General features: G+C 43.9%; 1 protein-coding gene across 7 annotated transcripts in view; it reads right to left on the minus strand.

Annotated features, from left to right (window-relative positions):
* Positions 1-18,403, minus strand: part of GTF3C4 (general transcription factor IIIC subunit 4) — a 31,425-nt gene that overhangs the window by 8,521 nt on the left and 4,501 nt on the right. For 4 of the 7 annotated variants that reach the window (XM_081590785.1, XM_081590788.1, XM_081590787.1 and 1 more), the window contains 4 exons: positions 14,049-15,860; positions 10,702-10,832; positions 7,536-7,624; positions 5,271-6,144 (listed from right to left, as the gene is read on the minus strand). In XM_081590785.1, the coding sequence (XP_081446911.1) occupies positions 6,080-6,144; positions 7,536-7,624; positions 10,702-10,832; positions 14,049-15,860 (2,097 nt within the window). In that variant the 3' untranslated portion in view covers positions 5,271-6,079. Of the gene's footprint in view, positions 1-5,100; positions 5,241-5,270; positions 6,145-7,535; positions 7,625-10,701; positions 10,833-14,048; positions 15,861-18,403 lie in introns of those variants that run through there. The other 3 variants (XR_014082217.1, XR_014082218.1, XR_014082219.1) reach the window with 3 other exon arrangements.

Consider the following 18,403-nt stretch of genomic DNA (forward strand, 5'->3'; position numbering starts at 1 on the left):
CAAAATTTCCACTTCATTTTCTCTATAATCTTTCCCACTTCAAACTTTGCCCAGAGACCTCTGCCCTTTTATCATATAAAACCTCAGGACGCTAATATATCTTCAGGGCAAGAAGACAACTAGTGCCAAGGAGACAGCATGGTCTGCTTCAGCTCAGGAGACCCAGCTGAAATCCAAGAAAGAATTTTGCCCTCTTCCCATCATTAGTACTTTGCAGTTCTCAACACAGTGGAGAAAGTAAACCAAGCTTCATCATAAAGGTGGCAGGAAGCTACTCACTCCTTCTCTGTGTCACCAGCACCTACGCTGTGCAAGGCACTTTACACTCGGCACCGCAGGAACTCCCAAGACGAGACGACAGTTCCTGCCCTCGAGGAGCTTACAATCTAATCGTGGACACTATGTACATATGTACAGTGCAGAGAAGCAGTGGATTCCTCTGGATGGGGGTATTCCAAGCAAAATGTGCTATTTAGTCTCAAGGCTGTTTTACTTACACATTAAAAGTCTAAAACACACCACCTAATCAGATGGTAAGAATTAAAAAAGGTCTCCTTTCTATAACTCAAGATTTTGGATGCCTGTTCTTTTTATTTCAAAAAATATTGCATGTAAACAAACACATAGTTTGAAGCCAAGCACAAAGATAGCACAGGCATAGGATAAACATAAAATATATACCACTATACACAACACAGACTTATTTTCCTATAGTCTTATTTCTGTATACACAAGTTTGATACTCACTTTCCTTTCACAAATCTGTGTCAAGGTCTTTAAAAAGTCATAATTCATTTTTGCATTTAATTTTGCATTAGTACCAAAAACAAAACACCCTTGACCTCACCAATCTATTAGCCAAATGTCAAACTGATAAAATACAAAATGCTTCAAAGCCACCACCTCTTACACCATCCAATGAGACCACTCCATGGGACCTTTTTATGAAACTAACAGGATCTCATGATAGTGATATAAGCAAGTTTTTACCTTAGGAAAAAAATTACAAGATTTAGAGTTCTGAATTCAATTCCAGCCAACTCATTAACAGTATTTCCACTAGAGAGCTTGCACCTTCACTTCATCGTATCAGTACGAAAGTGCCATCATTCCCAGCTTTGCGGCACCTCCCAAGCCTGGAATGAACAAATGAACGCCATGAAGGGAAGCCACTAATACTGTGCTAATTAAGCTCACTGTCTAGGATCTCGGATCCTGTATTAAGTCTCTCCCCTGGAGTATAGTTACAACTTAAAAAAAACTGCAAGACAAGAAAAGCTGAATCACCAAATCAATGAGGTGGTGGCGGTGGGGGAAATGGATGTTAAATATGCATGTACCAAAAGGACTAAACTTCTTTACAGGACATCTATATATAAACAGTCACTTCCCTGTTAAAACTTACTGATTCCATGGCAGGTTTTCAGAAACAGCCATCATAAAACACCACACATGCAGATGGGAGGCTGAACTCTGCTTACCAGACTCAGGCCAGCCAGCCAGTCCTGACACTGATGTGCGTCTGGGCCATGGAAACTAGTCTTCATCTTCTGAAAAACCCAGCTCTATATCAGGACCACGATGCTGTGGTGAGTGGTCATTAGAACCAACTCTGCAAATCTGACTTAATTCAATATGTGCTGTGCTGTGCTTAGTCAATCAGTCATGTCTGACTCTTTGCGACCCCATGGACTGCAGCCCGCCAGGATCCTCTGTCCATGGGGATTCTCCAGGCAAGAATACTGGAGTGGGTTGCCATGCCCTCCTCCAGGGCACCTTCCCAACCCAGGGATCAAACCCAGGTCTCCCGCATTGCTGGCAGATTCTTTACCGACTGAACCACCAGGGAAGCCCTAACATCAGTTTGAACAGCAGACATGAAGATCTAGCTCCAAAAACTTCTTTTAGGGTCAAGAAAGAGCAGTGCAAAGCTCAATACCTATGAGACTTGAGACATGGCCCAAAACTCTGCTTCCAGCTGCCTCACTTAAGCTCTGTTAGAGGCATTTTAACAGTCCAACAGTGTTGAGGGGGAGGCTTGATGCTCAAGCCACTGTATGGTGACCAGCCCTGCCGAGCTCCACCCACATGGGGAGCGGTGGGATGTGCACGGAGGTGTTCATGCTCCACAGCCCTTGGCGGGCTAGTGTAAAGAAATGCATTTATCTATCCAGCTATTTGCTGTCTGTGCTGTCCAATCTCTAAAGTGACAAAAAAAAAAGGGCAAAATCTACCTTTTCCTTAAAAATTTGAGGCCTGCTGACCTAGAATATAACCTGAATTTCTGCTTGTCAGGACTAACTAACTGGCATGGGAAGCAGAGTGGGTGTGGCAGGGAGCTGAAATGCAGTCCTCTCTGCCTGGAATCCAGTCTGGAGGTGCTGGGCACTCCAACAGGGAGACTTTGAGGAAAAAATCAGATACAGTTTATTGAGCTCTTAACAGCTAACACTATTATATTACCTTCAGCAAGAAAAACTACTGTTTAATAGTTTCTTATAGGAAGGGAGGCCTTCTAGGAATGTAGTTTTTAGAAATTTTATCATAAACCTAATTTTCTATCAGACCCAATAGCTCAGAGGGTGTCCTAAGGCTGAGAATCAAAGGGATGGAAATGGAGAGGGCCTCTCCTGGAAGGAGGAGGGAGGCAGCAAGAGGTCAGGAGCAGAGGGGACGGATGGACTTGTGGAAGTCGGACACTGACAGCAACTCCTCCTTTCACTCTGGGAGCTATGGCAACTCGCCTGACACGGTTCAGCGCTGCCCAGGGAGTAGGGACTCCATAAATGCAGCTCCGTGTTCTTCCCGACAAGACCCATGAGCCTTGATTTCTTCTGCATCTTAGCTGACACCATCACAATTACAACAGAATATATTTTAATATTTAATTATTACCCCTTGACATTCTTTTAACCTAATTAACTGGTAACGGCTGCTAACAGGTTTAGTCCCCACGCCCAACATTAACATTCTCAAAAACTTCCTAGAGGGAGAAACAGAAAAATGTCACACTCCACCACGAGCTTAGCCAGTGCTTCTAATAACTTCTGACACTGAAAAATAATTGGTAGTTTTGGCAGATATGATAGCAGGCAGAGATGGCTTGAAGTCTGGGTTGTGGACACAGAAGATTTCAGAATGAATATCAAGCCTAACAAGCTATCAATTTCTTATCTAGGATAATGGGAACAAATTAACCTTAGGCAGGGAAGATGTGACCAGGTGGAGATATCAGGGTCCCAAAATGCAGTGCTGCCCTGGCTTAAAAGGTGCAGTCGTGGAGGACCTTTGCTTGTGCACCGTCACACAGAGCAGCGGCATCCCTGCCATCCCATCCATGCCTATAGAGCAGTGACCGCTGAAATTAACCTGAAATACACCCCTCAGGCCAGGGACATTTCAGGAAGGAAGAGAGCGTATGGCACGTGTAAACAGGAGAGACAGCAGTCTGAAGACTCTCAACGTCCCGCCCACTCTCCCAGGGCTTCACTGCTCAGTCCTCATATACAGTCACCTCTTACCCTCACAGGTCAATGGGCTAACCCCCATGGAAGAGGGAAGGGGTGAGGGAGCAGGGCAGGGCTCCTGACTCAGTGTGTAGAAGTTTAGGCTGAGGCAGGTGTTAGCTGGGCTTCAGAGTCTTAAGAATGCCATTGGGCAGAGCCCCGGTACAGAGAAGCCACGTTCCAGTACAATAGTTGCCAAGTTTACCCCTACAGATATACAAAATAACTCAGGCTACCCTTTTTAAGTTCACTCCTAGGAGTCAAAATTTCCCCTCAAATGCAAAACAGATTTCAATAAAAACTTAATATACGTTTTAAATGGCAGCACCACAAAGTTCCCCAATAAGAACAAAACAAGTACTAACTCTGATTTGTTGTTGTTGCTCAGTCCCTCGGTCGTGTCCGACTCTTTGGGACCCCACGGATTGCAGCACACTAGGCTTCCCTGTCCTTCACCATCTCCCGGAGCGTGCTCAAACTCATGTCCATTGAGTCAGTGATCCCATCCGACCATCTTGTCCTCTGTTGTCCCCTTCTCCTGCCTTCAATCTTTCCCAGCATCAGGGTCTTTTCTAATGAGTCAGCTCTTCACATCAAGTGGCCGAAGTATTGGAACTTCAGCATCAGTCCTTCTAATGAATATTCAGGATTGATTTAAGATTGGCTGGTTTGATCTTGCAGTCCAAGGACCAAAAAAATAAGTGAAACTAAGCATGCTATGGGGCTTCCCTGGGGTCGCAGAGTCGGACACAACAGAAGTGACTGGGCATGCGTGCAAGCAAGCACACGACTGTACAAACCACAGTAACGCCGTGACAGGACCTCAGTGTTCACTGTCGTGTTTGCTGTAACGGCTACAACCTTCTGGGTTGTGCTCTTCATGATCTTAGTGCTGCCTAGCTCTCTTTCTCTTGACAATCAATTGAACATGGTGGACCCTGAAGTGTGGACAATCACTCCTCTTGAAATTACCACCAAAATAAGAAAGACAAGCAGAAGATGCCAGCAGAATGAAACAGCAGCAGAAATACAGAATTAAACACAGAAGACAAACATTTGGGAGACAAAAGACACTTCCAAGCAGACTGTTTGGAAGCGCCTCATAAAGGCTCATCTCCAATACGTGTGGACAGAGGGGGAAGATACTAGGAGGGAGACACACGGGAGGGAGCGGTGCTTGTGTTACACCCTCTCCGAAGAACAAGTGTTTCTCAGTGAGTCGCCTCTGGGAGACAGTGGAGGACAGAGGAGCCTGGCGGGCTGCAGTCTGTGGGGTCGCAAAGAGTCAGACATGAGCGAGAGACTGAACAAAAACAGGTCGGTGGGGGCAAAAGTCTTTCACTAAGGATACAAAAATGAAAGCAGGAAGAAGTCTGAGTATGAGTTAAATTTCACATTTTGTATTTCCTATTCAACTTCTTAGAAATATGCACCATTTCAAGGTGCGGGCATTACAGTCCTGTTAATTAGCACCAACCCCTCAGATACTTATTTAAAAATCCAAGAACCCTGTAGTTCTAGAATGTCTATTTTTGATTTTAGGTTTTAAGACCAATTAACATCTAACATCTCTTAAGAGCCCACAGAAAAATACCTGTGTTATAAATATCAAGGATCTTTGCAGAGAGAAGGCATTCCCAGGCTCTGGTCGACCCAGCCACATACACCATAGCACCAAGGCTCAAGGGTCCACATTCTGAGCTGTCCAGCTCTCTCTGGAAGTCTCTAGACAGACTTGGGATAGAAATGAGACATCTGGACATGTCAACATGAAAAACAGTAAGGATTTTAATACTAGGAGAAAATATTCTTTTTCCTCTATGTACAAACATCTCACCTGGTCATCACAGTTAAGTCTGAAGAGAGGTGTGACGCAGGTGAACAGAAATACTATGACACCCTCATACACATGGAGGACTTGGGGCAGAACTGATGACATGGGAGAGATCATTAAAAAATAAGTCACAACTAGGAGAGTCACCTGATCTTCCGACACATTAAAACTAACTTCAGTCTTGGCTTTAACCCCTTAAAAATATATAGTTTTAAGAAAATGTTTTCAATATGCACGAAAAAAACTGGCGGGATGCAGATCTGCAGCTATTTGTTGAGAACAAAATATCAGGCCCACAGATGGTTTTAGACATTTGAGTGTCTGCTGGACACCATGTGCCATGTACCTGTAACTAAAGCCTCCTGGAGCCACGAGACAGTTCCAGACCTGGGCCAGGATCAAAGCCAATTCGGCCCAGCGAGGCCCTTACCCATACTCCCTAGAAGAGGTCACTCTGTTAAGAAATAACAGGGCAGCTGTATTCAAACTGCTTCAGCCAAGACACTTCAACACTTGAAAAATAAGTGCTAAGGAGTAGGGGCTAACGTTCATCTTAAAATGGCTTAAGGTCTCTGCACACAGTCACTTTGCAAATATCCTGTAGTTCCTGGAGATGGAGGGCACACTTCAGCAGGGAGTTCCCAGGCTTACTGACCGTCACAAGGGCACCTTTCCACTTGTGGAGGCCAGGCCAGCTCTTCGGGCTGGATGACACTCTCTGTCTTCCCACCGTGGACACTCAGAAGACAGGAGAGTCGCAGAAAGGGCAGGGGCTCTGCAGTAACCTCTTGATCCAGTCAGGGTCTGCCAAAGGGAGACAAGTGGTAGTGAGCGCACACTTCAGAGAAGGCAGTCAAATGGGACATGCCCTGGGCCGACCACAGTGTGCAGATGTGGGTATTCTGGCCCCACTGCGACCCTGCACAGAGGTCCTCACTGTAACATTCCAGACGAGGCCGCACTAAATCTGTGGTTCCCAGAGTTAAATGTGTGATGAAACAGGAAAATAAGGATAACGAATGAGTGTTTCTCATACATGGTTAATGTTAAAACTTACTCTGAAAACACTGTGCCAACACTTTCTCCTCCTTTCACAGAACTCCCTGGCCTGTGAAATGCTCTGCCTACTGGTGAGTACTCTCCAGAGCTCAGCGATTCCCATTCTCCCCAGGAGCTGTATGTGGCTCAGTGCAAAGTCAACTGGCAGGTGTGCTTGTTTTTGAGTTTGTTCCCATCTTTCCCGATTTCCTGTCTAAACTATAAACCAATTCTTAATTGAAACAAGTGTTTAAAAGTCCCCAAAATTTGTTTCAAAATAATGCAGTCAGAGGAGAGAGGAGGAGGAAGACTACAGACGAAACAAAAGATTATGAGCTGGTGATTTCTGAAGTTGAATGACAGGTACATAAGAGTTTCTCATCCTCTTTTTCTCTACTTTTAGGATTGCATTTTCCAAAATAAAGAGTTAAAACAAAACACAACATGCCAACACATCCACTTCTCAGAATTAGAGGGCTTCAGCCCATTTAGAGCAAAAATCAAGAAGGCTGTGTGGTTTTACACAGAACATTCTGTATAAAATGTTAATTTGAGACCACACATCACCCCTAAAGTGTATACTGCCGTGTGCATGGTGTCTAGTAAGCTCATTCGGTTAGTGTGATATTAATGAACCTCAGGTTATAAACTGACATTCATGTGACTATTTAAAGCATCAATTCCTGGCTCATGTCTATGATCTTATTCCAACAGTTGATTCAGGAATGTGTACTTTGTCACTAGGGCTATTAGGAAAGAGAACATTGATGAAACAGAAAAACAGCCCCACCGTGGCTACTAGAAGGATGCCTCCAAGTGCATGTCCTGTTTCAGCAAGGCTGTCTTTATCTATGTTACCAGCTGCAGAGTTTTCATTCAAATATAATCTATATATGCCATCTAAAACAAACTCTTGACATTTTTTGAATAAATAATTTGCAGTGACAGAACAGCAAACTGCAGCCCTACTCACTCACATAGTATAATGCTATACGTATGTTGATGGTTTCAGTGGTCATGTGTTCATCAGTTGTGGGTACGAGCTTGCTCACTGTCCCCGATGACCAAAGACCAAAGTGGGGGGAGGGGGTGCCTCTGAGGCACCAGCATGTGCAGTGTGCTCAACCTCACCCTGCCATGGCCAGGGGAGCACCCACCTTCTGGAATTGGATGGCGAGCAATGCTGTCATGGAGCAAACACCTTCTGTATATCAAACTCTGGCAGGACTGGTAGGTTAAAAAGCACCTGAAAGCAGACAGATGGTATCATCAGTGCTACCAACAGTGGAAAGCAGCACAGCGTTGAGGGTTAACTCACCACGGACAATTATTCTAAAATGAGTTAACTAAGTAAAGGGCAAAAATGGTTGACAAATTCATGGCAACCATGTATCCCTCTGCACAGGACAGCTGGCCAGACCCACCGCACACTTAGTAAAGGGGAAGTGCCTGTGTCAGGCTAAGCCAAGAGATACAGGACTTCTAATCCAGACAGTCACTGCAGCCCTGGGAAAGTATGTAGTCTGTCTATAGCCGACTGTACCGTGAATTCTTCATACATTAAAAAAAATCAACTATGTATTATATCAGAAATTATTGTTAGTGATTTTTAGATTAGGTATAAGCACAATGTTTACGACTAATGGCACAGTGGTGAAAACTTGAAAGATATAGAAGATAAAATTAATGGTACAAAAAAATAAGGGCCATAAACAAATGCTCAGAGATTCAATCCATCCAATGACCCTTCACTGGGCATCAGCGAGGACCTGGCAAGTAAGGGAAGATGGGAGCAATGGGAGGTCAGAGAGAGCTGCTGGGTTCTGCAGGGAAGATTTTCTGAAAGCTAACAGGATTTAGGAAGAGCAATACGGAGTAAAGCACACAAAGAAGGGAGGTGGGGGAAAGAGTTCCTAGTTGGTTTACCTTGAATAAAGACCTGGGTGCACAGGAAGAAAGACTATACCTGAGTGAGAGCAAGCACCCATTCTCACTGAGAGTTACGTCAATCAGCAAAAATGAAAATGATTTTTGTGGAAGAAGCCATTCAAGAAACAACAGTGGACAGAGGTTACACATGAAAACTCTGGAGCCAGAAGGCCAGGTTCTCAGCTCTGCCACTAAGCGCCTGCATGACTGTGGACAAATTACTGAACGTCCCCAGGCCCCAGTTTCCTCATCTGTGTCTGACATGTGGCTTGAGATGTGTGTGCTGCTGAGCATCATGCCTGGCACACTGGCAGCACCAAGAGGGGCCGGTTGCTGTTGTTACAAGACCACTACTATTCCTAGGCTCCCCGAAACATAAGTCTGAACAGTTAAATTAGTAAAAAGTATAGGTACACAATAAAGACTGGAAAAAATCCGAGTATCAGTCAACAAGAGAGGAAATAATGGAATATCCATACAATGGGAAACTCTATGGCTGTTAAGAATGGGATCTATGCACTGATATAGAAAATAACCACAACATTTTGGTAAGAGAATCGGCAAGTTATTAAGATAGTTATATGTAGCAAAATCCTGTTTCTATTGAAAATAAATTTAAAAAATTTAGTGAGTGCCTACCACATACCAGGCATTGTTCCAGAAATAGCCAGGAACAAAACAACAAAATTCCCTGCCTTCATGAAGCTTTCTACTCCAGAAGGAGGAGAAAAACCCAAAGTAAAAAATATATTAAGTAGTGATAACTGCTAAGGAGGAAAACAGAGCCAGAAAGAGGGATGAAGACTACTGGGAGGGGAGAGGGATGCCATCGGGTGTCATGATTTTAGGCAGCCTGGCCGGGAAGGAAGCCCTGTTGGAAGAGAGGTCCAAGCAGAGAGGACGGCCAGCGCAGATGTCTGGGGTGGGAGGGCTGTCACGTGCACCCCTGGGACAAGGAAGCCAGTGCACTGAGTGAAGTCAGCAAGTTGGAGAAATGCAGAGATGAGATCAGAGAAGGGGTGGGGACCAGGCCATGGGGTCTTGATCACTGAAAGGACTTCAGCTTTTACTCATCAGACACGGACAGCCACTAGAGAGCTGAGCAGAGGGGTGACATGAGGTGATGAAGTCATTAACAAGATCACAGTCTCAGCTCTCCTGAGAACAGACTGGAGAGAACAAGGAAAGACATAGAAGATGGGCTGGGAGACAACTATAATAATCTGGGCGAGAGATGATGTTTCTTGGACCAGGGATATAGAGGTGGAGGTACTGAGAAAAGCTGGATTCAAATTTGAAATGCCTTTAAAACTTCCAAACAGAGCAACCGAGCAGGTGCTTAGATATGAAGCCTGGACTGAGGGAAGAGATTCAGACGAAAGTGATGTTTAAGTCACTAGTGTACAGATAATATGCGGCAGCCTAGGGGGAGTGCTGTGGGCTTCCCAGGTGGCGCGTTGGTAACGAATCCACTTGCCAATGCAGGAGCTGCAGGAGACTTGGTTCGACCTCTAGGTTGGGAAGATCCCCTGGAGAAGGGAATGGCAACCCACTCCAGTGTTCTTGCCTGGAGAATCCCATGCACAGAGGAGTCTGGTGGGCCATAGTCCATGGGGTTGCAAAGAGTTGACATGACCGAGCACACACACACTGTAGGGAGAGTGCTGATAGAAGAAAAATGGTCCAAAGATGGACATCAAGGAGATACTGTGTCCAGGGAGCCAGGTGATAAAAAGGTGCTCCATGGAGGGGGAGGAGGGAGGGATCGACAATGTCAAACACAGACCACAGGGCCACAGAGTGGTCCTCTCAGAGTGAGACTGAGAGGGGAGAAGGGGAAGACTTCTACCCTTTGTTAAACCAAACACAGTACAGGAGCACTTTATATTCTGTTAACTTTAACGGCCTTTGCTTTCATCATAATGATTTTTAAAAATTCAGCACTAACTTAAATTAAAATAGTATGTGTTAGTCACTCAGTCATGTTCGACTCTTTGTGACCCCATAGACTATAGCCTGCCAGGCTCCTCTGTCCATGGAATTTTCCAGGCAAGGATACTGGAGTGGGTTGCCATTTACTTTTCCAGGGGATCTTCCTGACCCAGGGATCGAACCCGGGTCTCCTACATTGCAAGTGGTTGCTTTACCATCTGAGCTACTAGGGAAGTTGAATATAGTATTACCAAAATAAACAGAGAAACCCCTATTACAACAAGCAGTTACGAAGAAAAGTACTACTAAAAGGGTTCAGTCAAACAGATGGAAAAAGACCACTGCAGGTTTTACGGTAGCAGCTTTTCTCCAACCTGATGGCATGGGCACCATACCCTTTGGACAAACACTTGAGAGTGGTCTGTGGGGCACAGAGCTGGAAAACGTGCAAAAGCAGCTTACCGGAGCCAAATGTGGCCATTGGAGCAGACGGCCTGCTTGCGATCTGTGAACGGCAAGATCTCCTTACACAAACTACAGTGCTCAGGGAAGGTCTGCTTGTTCATCTTCTTTGAGATGTGTCCAATCAGCACCTAGTAAAAAAAGCGGTCAGCGGCATTTCATGGTGAGCGCAGGGCTTCCCAACAGCAAGGAGAAAAGGACAACTACGCGGCGTCTTCCACCGGAGAGGAGCGCTACGTCCCCACGTGGGCCCACCACATTGTGTAGAAAGTAAAAAAGCTGGACTTTCAACTTGTGTCAACTGGTTGAGTAAAATAAAATAAATTCAATTCAATCAGGCACCCTGTGACAATGGTGAACTTTACTCACTAAAGGAGAAACATTCTGAAACCCAAATCTTATTATTTGCCATTACTTGCTTCTGAAAGGACTTCAGAGTTCTGTCAGAAGACAAAGTATTCAGCTATACTTACAATGTTTGACTTTTAAGAAAGAAAAGCATAATCTGTACAGGCAAAGTATCATGTGAAATACTAACTCTAGAACCAAACAAATGTCTATTCTTTCAGAAAAACTTACAAAGTAAAACGATGATCAAGATTAAAAAATAATACCTTCTCCTTCTGATGGCCCAAAGACCCACAACCAATCTAGTGAGCCCACAATAAGAGACCCACCAGCTCCACAGCAAAGGTATAGGGGACCTGCTGTGGGAGTGGGGGAGGTAGACAGGGCAGCTCGAGGCCTTGGCCCTACTTCAGTTTTGCTTCTTTCTCTGCTTTATTAGGATTGCACCACTTCAATGAAAGTCTGAAAAACATTAAATCTGCTTCATTATTTTGTTGGAAAAAACCTTCACAAGGTACGTTTTTGGGAGGCATGGAATATGTCAATCCTTAAGAACCACCTTGTCTTATTGGCAGATAATGTCCTTCAAAGTTGTAATCCATTTACACTTGAGCTCTTGTGTAAGAAGAACTTACTGGTTTGCCATTCATTAAAATTAGCTCAATGATGTTCTGAAGGGTATCTTAATAGCTCAGAAGGGTATCTTACCTACTGTGCATGTAATTTGCAAATTTAAAGTCCATTAACTTTTGGCCTTTTTTAAAGGTCTTGAGAATTCTAATTTATGGTTCCTTATAGGAAGGACAACTACTGTACCAGGTTTGAAAAGATTCATTTTAGGTATACAGTAGGATTTTAAAACAAGACATGTATTGTTTTCAATCAAAACTCAGTTGCAATAGCAGAGGTATAATCTTCCTTTCTTTAAACTGGCTCCGTTGGAACCAAGTTAACTGTGCTAAATGTAGCTTTCCATGCTCATGCAGCATGTGTGATAATTATTCTAAACCACTGCCAGCCAACTTCCATTACAGATTTATGGTTATAATATCCTTACTTGGCCCTATGAGCCAGTGGTAACCAGAAAACTCTTTCACACCATTGAGATCACAATGAAATGATCTTTAAAAGTCGACTTTCGAAGGTGAAAAGTCAGTTACGTGAACAGTACATCTTTTTTTTTTTTTGAATAGTACATCTTAACTGCTCCTGAGTGTGAATGAACACGCTGCTGCTGTACATCAGTAAACAAAAGATGCTGCAGCCAGGAGCCATGACGTTACCCCTGCCCGAGGGTGAGCCCTGAGGAACTCAGGATGGAGGCAGGATGGCCCCCATCTAGCTGTCAGCCGCTGCGGCGCCCCCAGTGGGGCATCCTAAGGAGACTCAGGCTGAGAATCACAGGATATGTGGCCCCAGACAGCGGAGGTGCACATCAAAGGAATGATTTCAGTGAGCCCAGACCCTGTATAGGAGAAGGCAATGGCAACCCACTCCAGTACTCTTGCCTGGAAAATCCCATGGACGGAGGAGCCTGGTGGGCTGCAGTCCATGGGGTCGCTAGGAGTTGGACATGACTGAGCGACTTCACTTTCACTTTTCACTTTCATGCATTGGAGAAGGAAATGGCAACCCACTCCAGTGATCTTGCCTGGAGAATCCCAGGGACAGGGGAGCCTGGTGGGCTGCTGTCTATGGGGCTGCACAGAGTTGGACACAACTGAAGCGACTTAGCAGCAGCAGTAGCAGTCCCTGTATCTTCCCATACAGAGAAAACCCCTAAATTCCTTAACTGTGATATGTCTTGGTTTCCTTAATTTTGCAACAAGACTGGCTATGGTCTTTGTTGTAAAAACTCTTATATACCCTAGCTCCACACCCTGGCCCCTCTGGTGCAGTCTCTCCGAGTTATCTTAGACGCTGTGTCCCAGGCTTAAGTCTTCAGTTTTGCCTGCCGAATAAAACATAACTCAACTTTTAGGCTGTGCTTTTTTTTTTCCCGGTCAACATCAGATTGTTGCAAACATCCTTAAGAAATAATTTTAGGGGTATATGGATACACACACACAACTTTCCAACAAGAAAATGCAACAAGTGACTTGTGAATGGTTTAACATTAGGCATGAAGATACCTGAATTTATTACCTTCAATTAACATTTTAGATTTTAGATAAGACTTCAGGCAGTGAGAATAAACATCAAACTTCAGAGTAAAAAGGACCATAGTCTTGTCTTCTTGGATATTTTAGTATACAGTATGTTCCTTAAAACACAATTTTTCAGGATTTTAGAAGCTGTTAGCTCAGAATTCCTGATTAAAAAGTCTATACGACACTGAACTGCACAAAATTAAAGGCTTCTTTCCTCTAGGAATTCTCAGAACCCTTAGAAGGATGATGTACACTGAAAACCTCTAAGAGGAGTATGGCGTATTTCCCCAAGCTTGGAACCCTACTGTTGTATCAGAGAACTTTAATTCTGTGAAACACATTTTAGATAACACTATAAGATTGTTCTACCACTAAAATAAAGATTATACTCAGTTTTTGCTGGGGGGTGGAGGGGGGACACCTTAATGGATAATAGTTTTACTTCCTATGCCCTTGTCGCTAAATCAGAAGACCTCTTTAAGTCCTATCAAATGGAAAGAATCCCTGCCACAGGCTTCCCCCTCCCATCTTTCTGCAGACAGGAAGGGGAGGGAGGGCTGGTCTGCCCAATCACAGCCCAGTCTGCTCCTGGAGCTCATCCACAGCCCGGAAATCGCCCAAACCTTGCACCAATCAAGGCACCAGTAAGGGTAAGAACTGAAATACTCTTAGTGGGACATGAATACGTCTTCTGCATTAATCTGTTTCCTATTTATTTTCCTGCACTTCATGCTCATCAATTACCTAAAAGTGTCAAAGCAGAAGTTGAGTTTTACGAATTAAGTCATTTCTTTCTCGTGAAGCAAGCAGATTTTTCGGTTTTCAGTGTTTTTGCTGACAAACACCTACCCGTGCAGTTCTGTCATCATACTCCTCATCAGACATCAGGAAGTTGCAGAGGCCCCTGGTGGGGATGCTAGTGTTTTCTGTGATCCAGGTGTGCAGGTACACTTCGCCCAGGACTCGCTTCATGTGCTCCCTCGTCAAGTGCATTTCCACTGCTTCAATTTTTCCCTGGATTTCAAGGAGTTTCTCTTCCATTGGCTCTCGGCCTCCAGTATCCCCAGACTGAGGGAGTGAGTCCTCTGTGGGGTCCTCTGGATCACCGTCTTTGCCTTGCTTGCTAATCTGCTTGGAAGAAGTGCCTTCCTCCTGCTGTTCATCGTCAGCATTGCCCATCCCAGGTGAGTCAACTAGCAAGATTTTTGAGTCTTCGTGGGTGGGTTTGCATAAGGCTTCTGAAGGGGTTTTCTGCATCGACTGGTATAAAATCCTTAGGAGGAAGAGTTTGAAACGCCAGTAATAGGTGGCCCCACTGCTTTCGATCTTTTTTTCCAAAGCTTCATGTAAAAATTGAGGGATATGCTTATCCTTTAAAATCTTCCAGCGTACTAGGTCTATTAAATCTACCTGCTTAAAGAGATTCTGGACAGAAGACTCCAGAAGCTGAGCAGCTGCCTCTTCAAAGGTTTTGAGAGTAACGAACTGAACCTGGTAGTTTTTGTTAACGGGATGGAGGCCGTTGACCATACCCTCGGTGGTGATGACGGCCAGGTACGCGCCGCAGGGGCTCACAGCTATCCCATGTGTCCTCACAGAGCCAAACACATCGGAGAGTTTAATCAACTGGTGCTCAAACTTCAGCGCCACATCCGTGAAAATGGGGATCAGCTGCCTCACCTTGCCATCACTGGAGCAAGTATACACCGTCCCATTCTGCTTGTCAGCAGTCATGGAGACAATTGGCAGGGAGTGCAGGCCCGTGACGTGAGAGTTGTGAACATTCAGACCTGCTTTGGAGATCAGGAGAAGACACCAAAACACATAGGATCCTCGTGCGGCCACCACTAAGCTACAGCTACACTTCTGGTAAGGGTGATACAGCGGCACACACTTGATGCTGTGGACTGGCAACTGGTCCATTTCTTTCCACAAGACGACAGGCTGCCTTAAGGTGAAATAGCCTTTAACTGCTTTAAGATTGACAGGAAGGATTTTTACAGGTCCAAAAGCACTCCCCACAATAAGGCCGCTCATTTTCCGATTGTTGTGCTCGTATTCCCACCAAAACAGAACACTAGGAGAGTTGATTCCTGACTCAATCGTGTTGCATGAAGAGATAGACTCCTTTCCTACAAACGGGAGCTGGAACTGCCACACGGCGATGTTCCCATTCTCAAAGAGGACAGCCAGGAGCACGCTGCCCACGTCACGGCACTCATTGTTGTGCTTGACCTGCTGGGTGGTACAGATGCCTGACCACTCCATCCGGACTGGTGCCTGCATGCTGTGTCGCCTCTGAAACTCAGCGAAATCCCTGAGATTGCCCTCCGGGGCCTCATTTCTGGAGAACCTGTAGCTGGTCTCATAGAGACGCTCTCCATAAATCTCCGTCAGATCCACCAGCTGGACCCACTGCAGTCTGTTAAGGTTAGCCTGGATGGTCAGGCGATTGTCCATGGTCAGTGCGGCCAGGAGGCACCTGCCATTAGCGTCACAGCCCACGGGGGACCAGCTAGTGTACTTGAACCCTCTCAGTGGTGGCAGAGCCTTCCCCTCAGGGTTGAACACCCTGTCCAACATGAAAGTCTGACTGACTGTGGGGTCTTCAGAGGTGGCAAATCTCTGTTTACACTCGGCAACTTCCCTTTTTGAGCCAACCTGAAAATAAGATATAAAAACTATCAGATAAATATTTCACTCTAAGAGGAATAGATTTACATTGCATAGGGTGGATTAATTGATCCACATAAATATGTACAGTAATTTGACATCAATTCTATTAATTTTGACACGACATGCATTTAAAAGATCAAGTACATGTCTAAAACTAAACAAGCATTTACTCAGGAAATGGCAATTTTTTAAATTTCAGTTTGTTTATAGGAAATGGCAATATTTTTAAGGGTCAGAGAAAGTGCTGTGGTTACTCACAGCCTGGTTCCCACCTTCTTCTCAGAATTAACAAACACAGTAGCAATGACAGAAATGTACTTGATTCTAAAGCGTCAACTAAGCATTCTGCTAAACTAGTCACAAAACAATAAAGGAGTTAAAAAGTCATGAAAGTATCTGTATCTGTATCTATATCTCTTTCTATATATATCTTTGCTACAATTAGATGTTTGGATCTTTAACAATATCTTTGCAATATAAATGCCAGCTTTTAAGTCTTCCACCTGAAGTTTCACTGACAGATTACTCTGCGAGCCAGCTCCAACAGCTCTTTCCACTGTTTCTAAAGAATAATGTCCACCCTGCCTTCCCTGGCTGCCTTGTGTAGAATTATCTTTCCTCCTATCTGAACCCATCTGTCCTACCAGGTTAAGCTCTATGAGACTTTCTGAGAGCATTCTAGCTTTCATTTATCTCTCTCTCCTCCAAGTTTGCAACATACATGAGCAGTTCTATTTATTTAATGTCTAAGTGTACAATGGTGAGCTCTTTAGAAAGATTTTAAAGGAACAGTAAAGATAGAGGAGAGAGAAATGACCAAAAGAAAGTGATCCAGAGTCTTAAGAAGATAGCCAGGAAGACTAAAGCCAAAGAGAGCGGAGGTCAAGTAGAAATGATTTCTGTTATGTCAGAAGTAGGAAGAAGGACTTGATCCACTGTCTTTAGAGAAATGGATAACAAAAAGGAAGCAGAATCTTGCAATTCCTTTTTGGTGTCAATCTTCTTTTCCATAGGTGCTGATCTTCAAACTGGAAAGGGTAGGTTAAACATGATTAATAAGGAACTCTAGCCTAAACATACATCTATATAACAACAACAACAACAAACTCACTTTAAATGAGTTTAAGTCCCCAAGCCCAGAAGAATTACACTCCAGAACATAGAAGATCAACTCAGAACTGTAACATTGCTCAATAAAGCTCAGACAACTGGAAATGTGTCAGAAAAGCATAATGCAATAAATAGTTAACTGCTAGATCACATTAACAAATAGGCTTATAAAGTGAAAGGTAAATAAAGATCCCTGGAGAAGGAAATGGCAACCCACTCCAGTCTTCTTGCTGGGAAAATCCCACTGACAGAGGAGCCTGGCAGGCTAGTCCACGGGGTCACAAAGAGTTGGACATGACTGAGCACACAGACATAGATGCAAATTCCAACATATGAATTAGGAGACTAACTTCTTCTAAAGTGTGTTAAACAGAACATCACTCCACTAAATTGCCCCTTGAAAAAGAGTTTTGTAACCAAATGTGTTTTGAAAATGCTGTTTATTATACATTATTCCCCCTTCAAGAGTTATAGCCAGGGAGCTACTATAGAGTAGCTCTGTAGCTGTTATAGAGCTACAGAGTTACCTAAACTTTTTTTTTTTTTTAACAACAGAACCTTATGGTGTTGTGGGGGAGTGGGGGTGGGCCACGGGGGCTGTCATCTTTCTTCATCCTAAATAATACTCTGGAAATGGGCCCTTAGGCAGTGTATCTTAATTTCAGGGTAGTCTCTTGGATACACCTATGGATATAATGGAGAAATACAGACCAGAAATTCCAATCAAATAGAGGTGTCACTGGCTAGTCTGTTAATAAAACAATGCTAATCAAAGCCCACAGCTTTGTATGGGGTAGATAAAATTTGATTGAAAATCTGCACTCTGATGCCAGATTGCCTCGATTCAAACCCTGGCTCTGTCACATACTAGCTCTATGACCCTGAGCAAATTGTTTAAACGTTCTGGCTTTAATTTCCTCATCTATAAAGAGTGCAATGACATGTTCTTTTAGAATTAGGAAGGTTAATTAAGTCAATATATGTACAGCATATATTAATAAATACTCAAAAATGTTATCTATGATGACAAGTAGTAGTACTCTCTGAGGATTAAGTAAATGTTAATGAGACCTAATAAAAGTAAAATGCAGGTTAGATAGGTATTAAGTTGTCTGCCAAATGGAGGGTAGATATAAAATTACTCACCAAATCCCATAATACTACAAACTATGCAATAATTCTCAGACTAGGATAATTTACTACAGAAAAAACTACTATAGAACTAAAAATAAACTTAGAGAATGCATAACCCCAAAAAGCAGTACAGAATGAAATAAAGGAAGCTCAGGCTTGGTCCTATTCACAGCAGCAAGAACATGATTGGATGGAGAGCAGCTTGGATGTCAGCCAGTAAGGAAAATCCTTAGGGTTTTGTGCAATAATTTCTATTTTAGGTAATCTGAATTAACCTACTGCAC

Source organism: Giraffa tippelskirchi, chromosome 4 (assembly GCF_054371585.1).
Source record: "Giraffa tippelskirchi isolate mGirTip1 chromosome 4, T2T-mGirTip1v1.2.pri, whole genome shotgun sequence".
Lineage (NCBI taxonomy): Eukaryota > Metazoa > Chordata > Mammalia > Artiodactyla > Giraffidae > Giraffa > Giraffa tippelskirchi.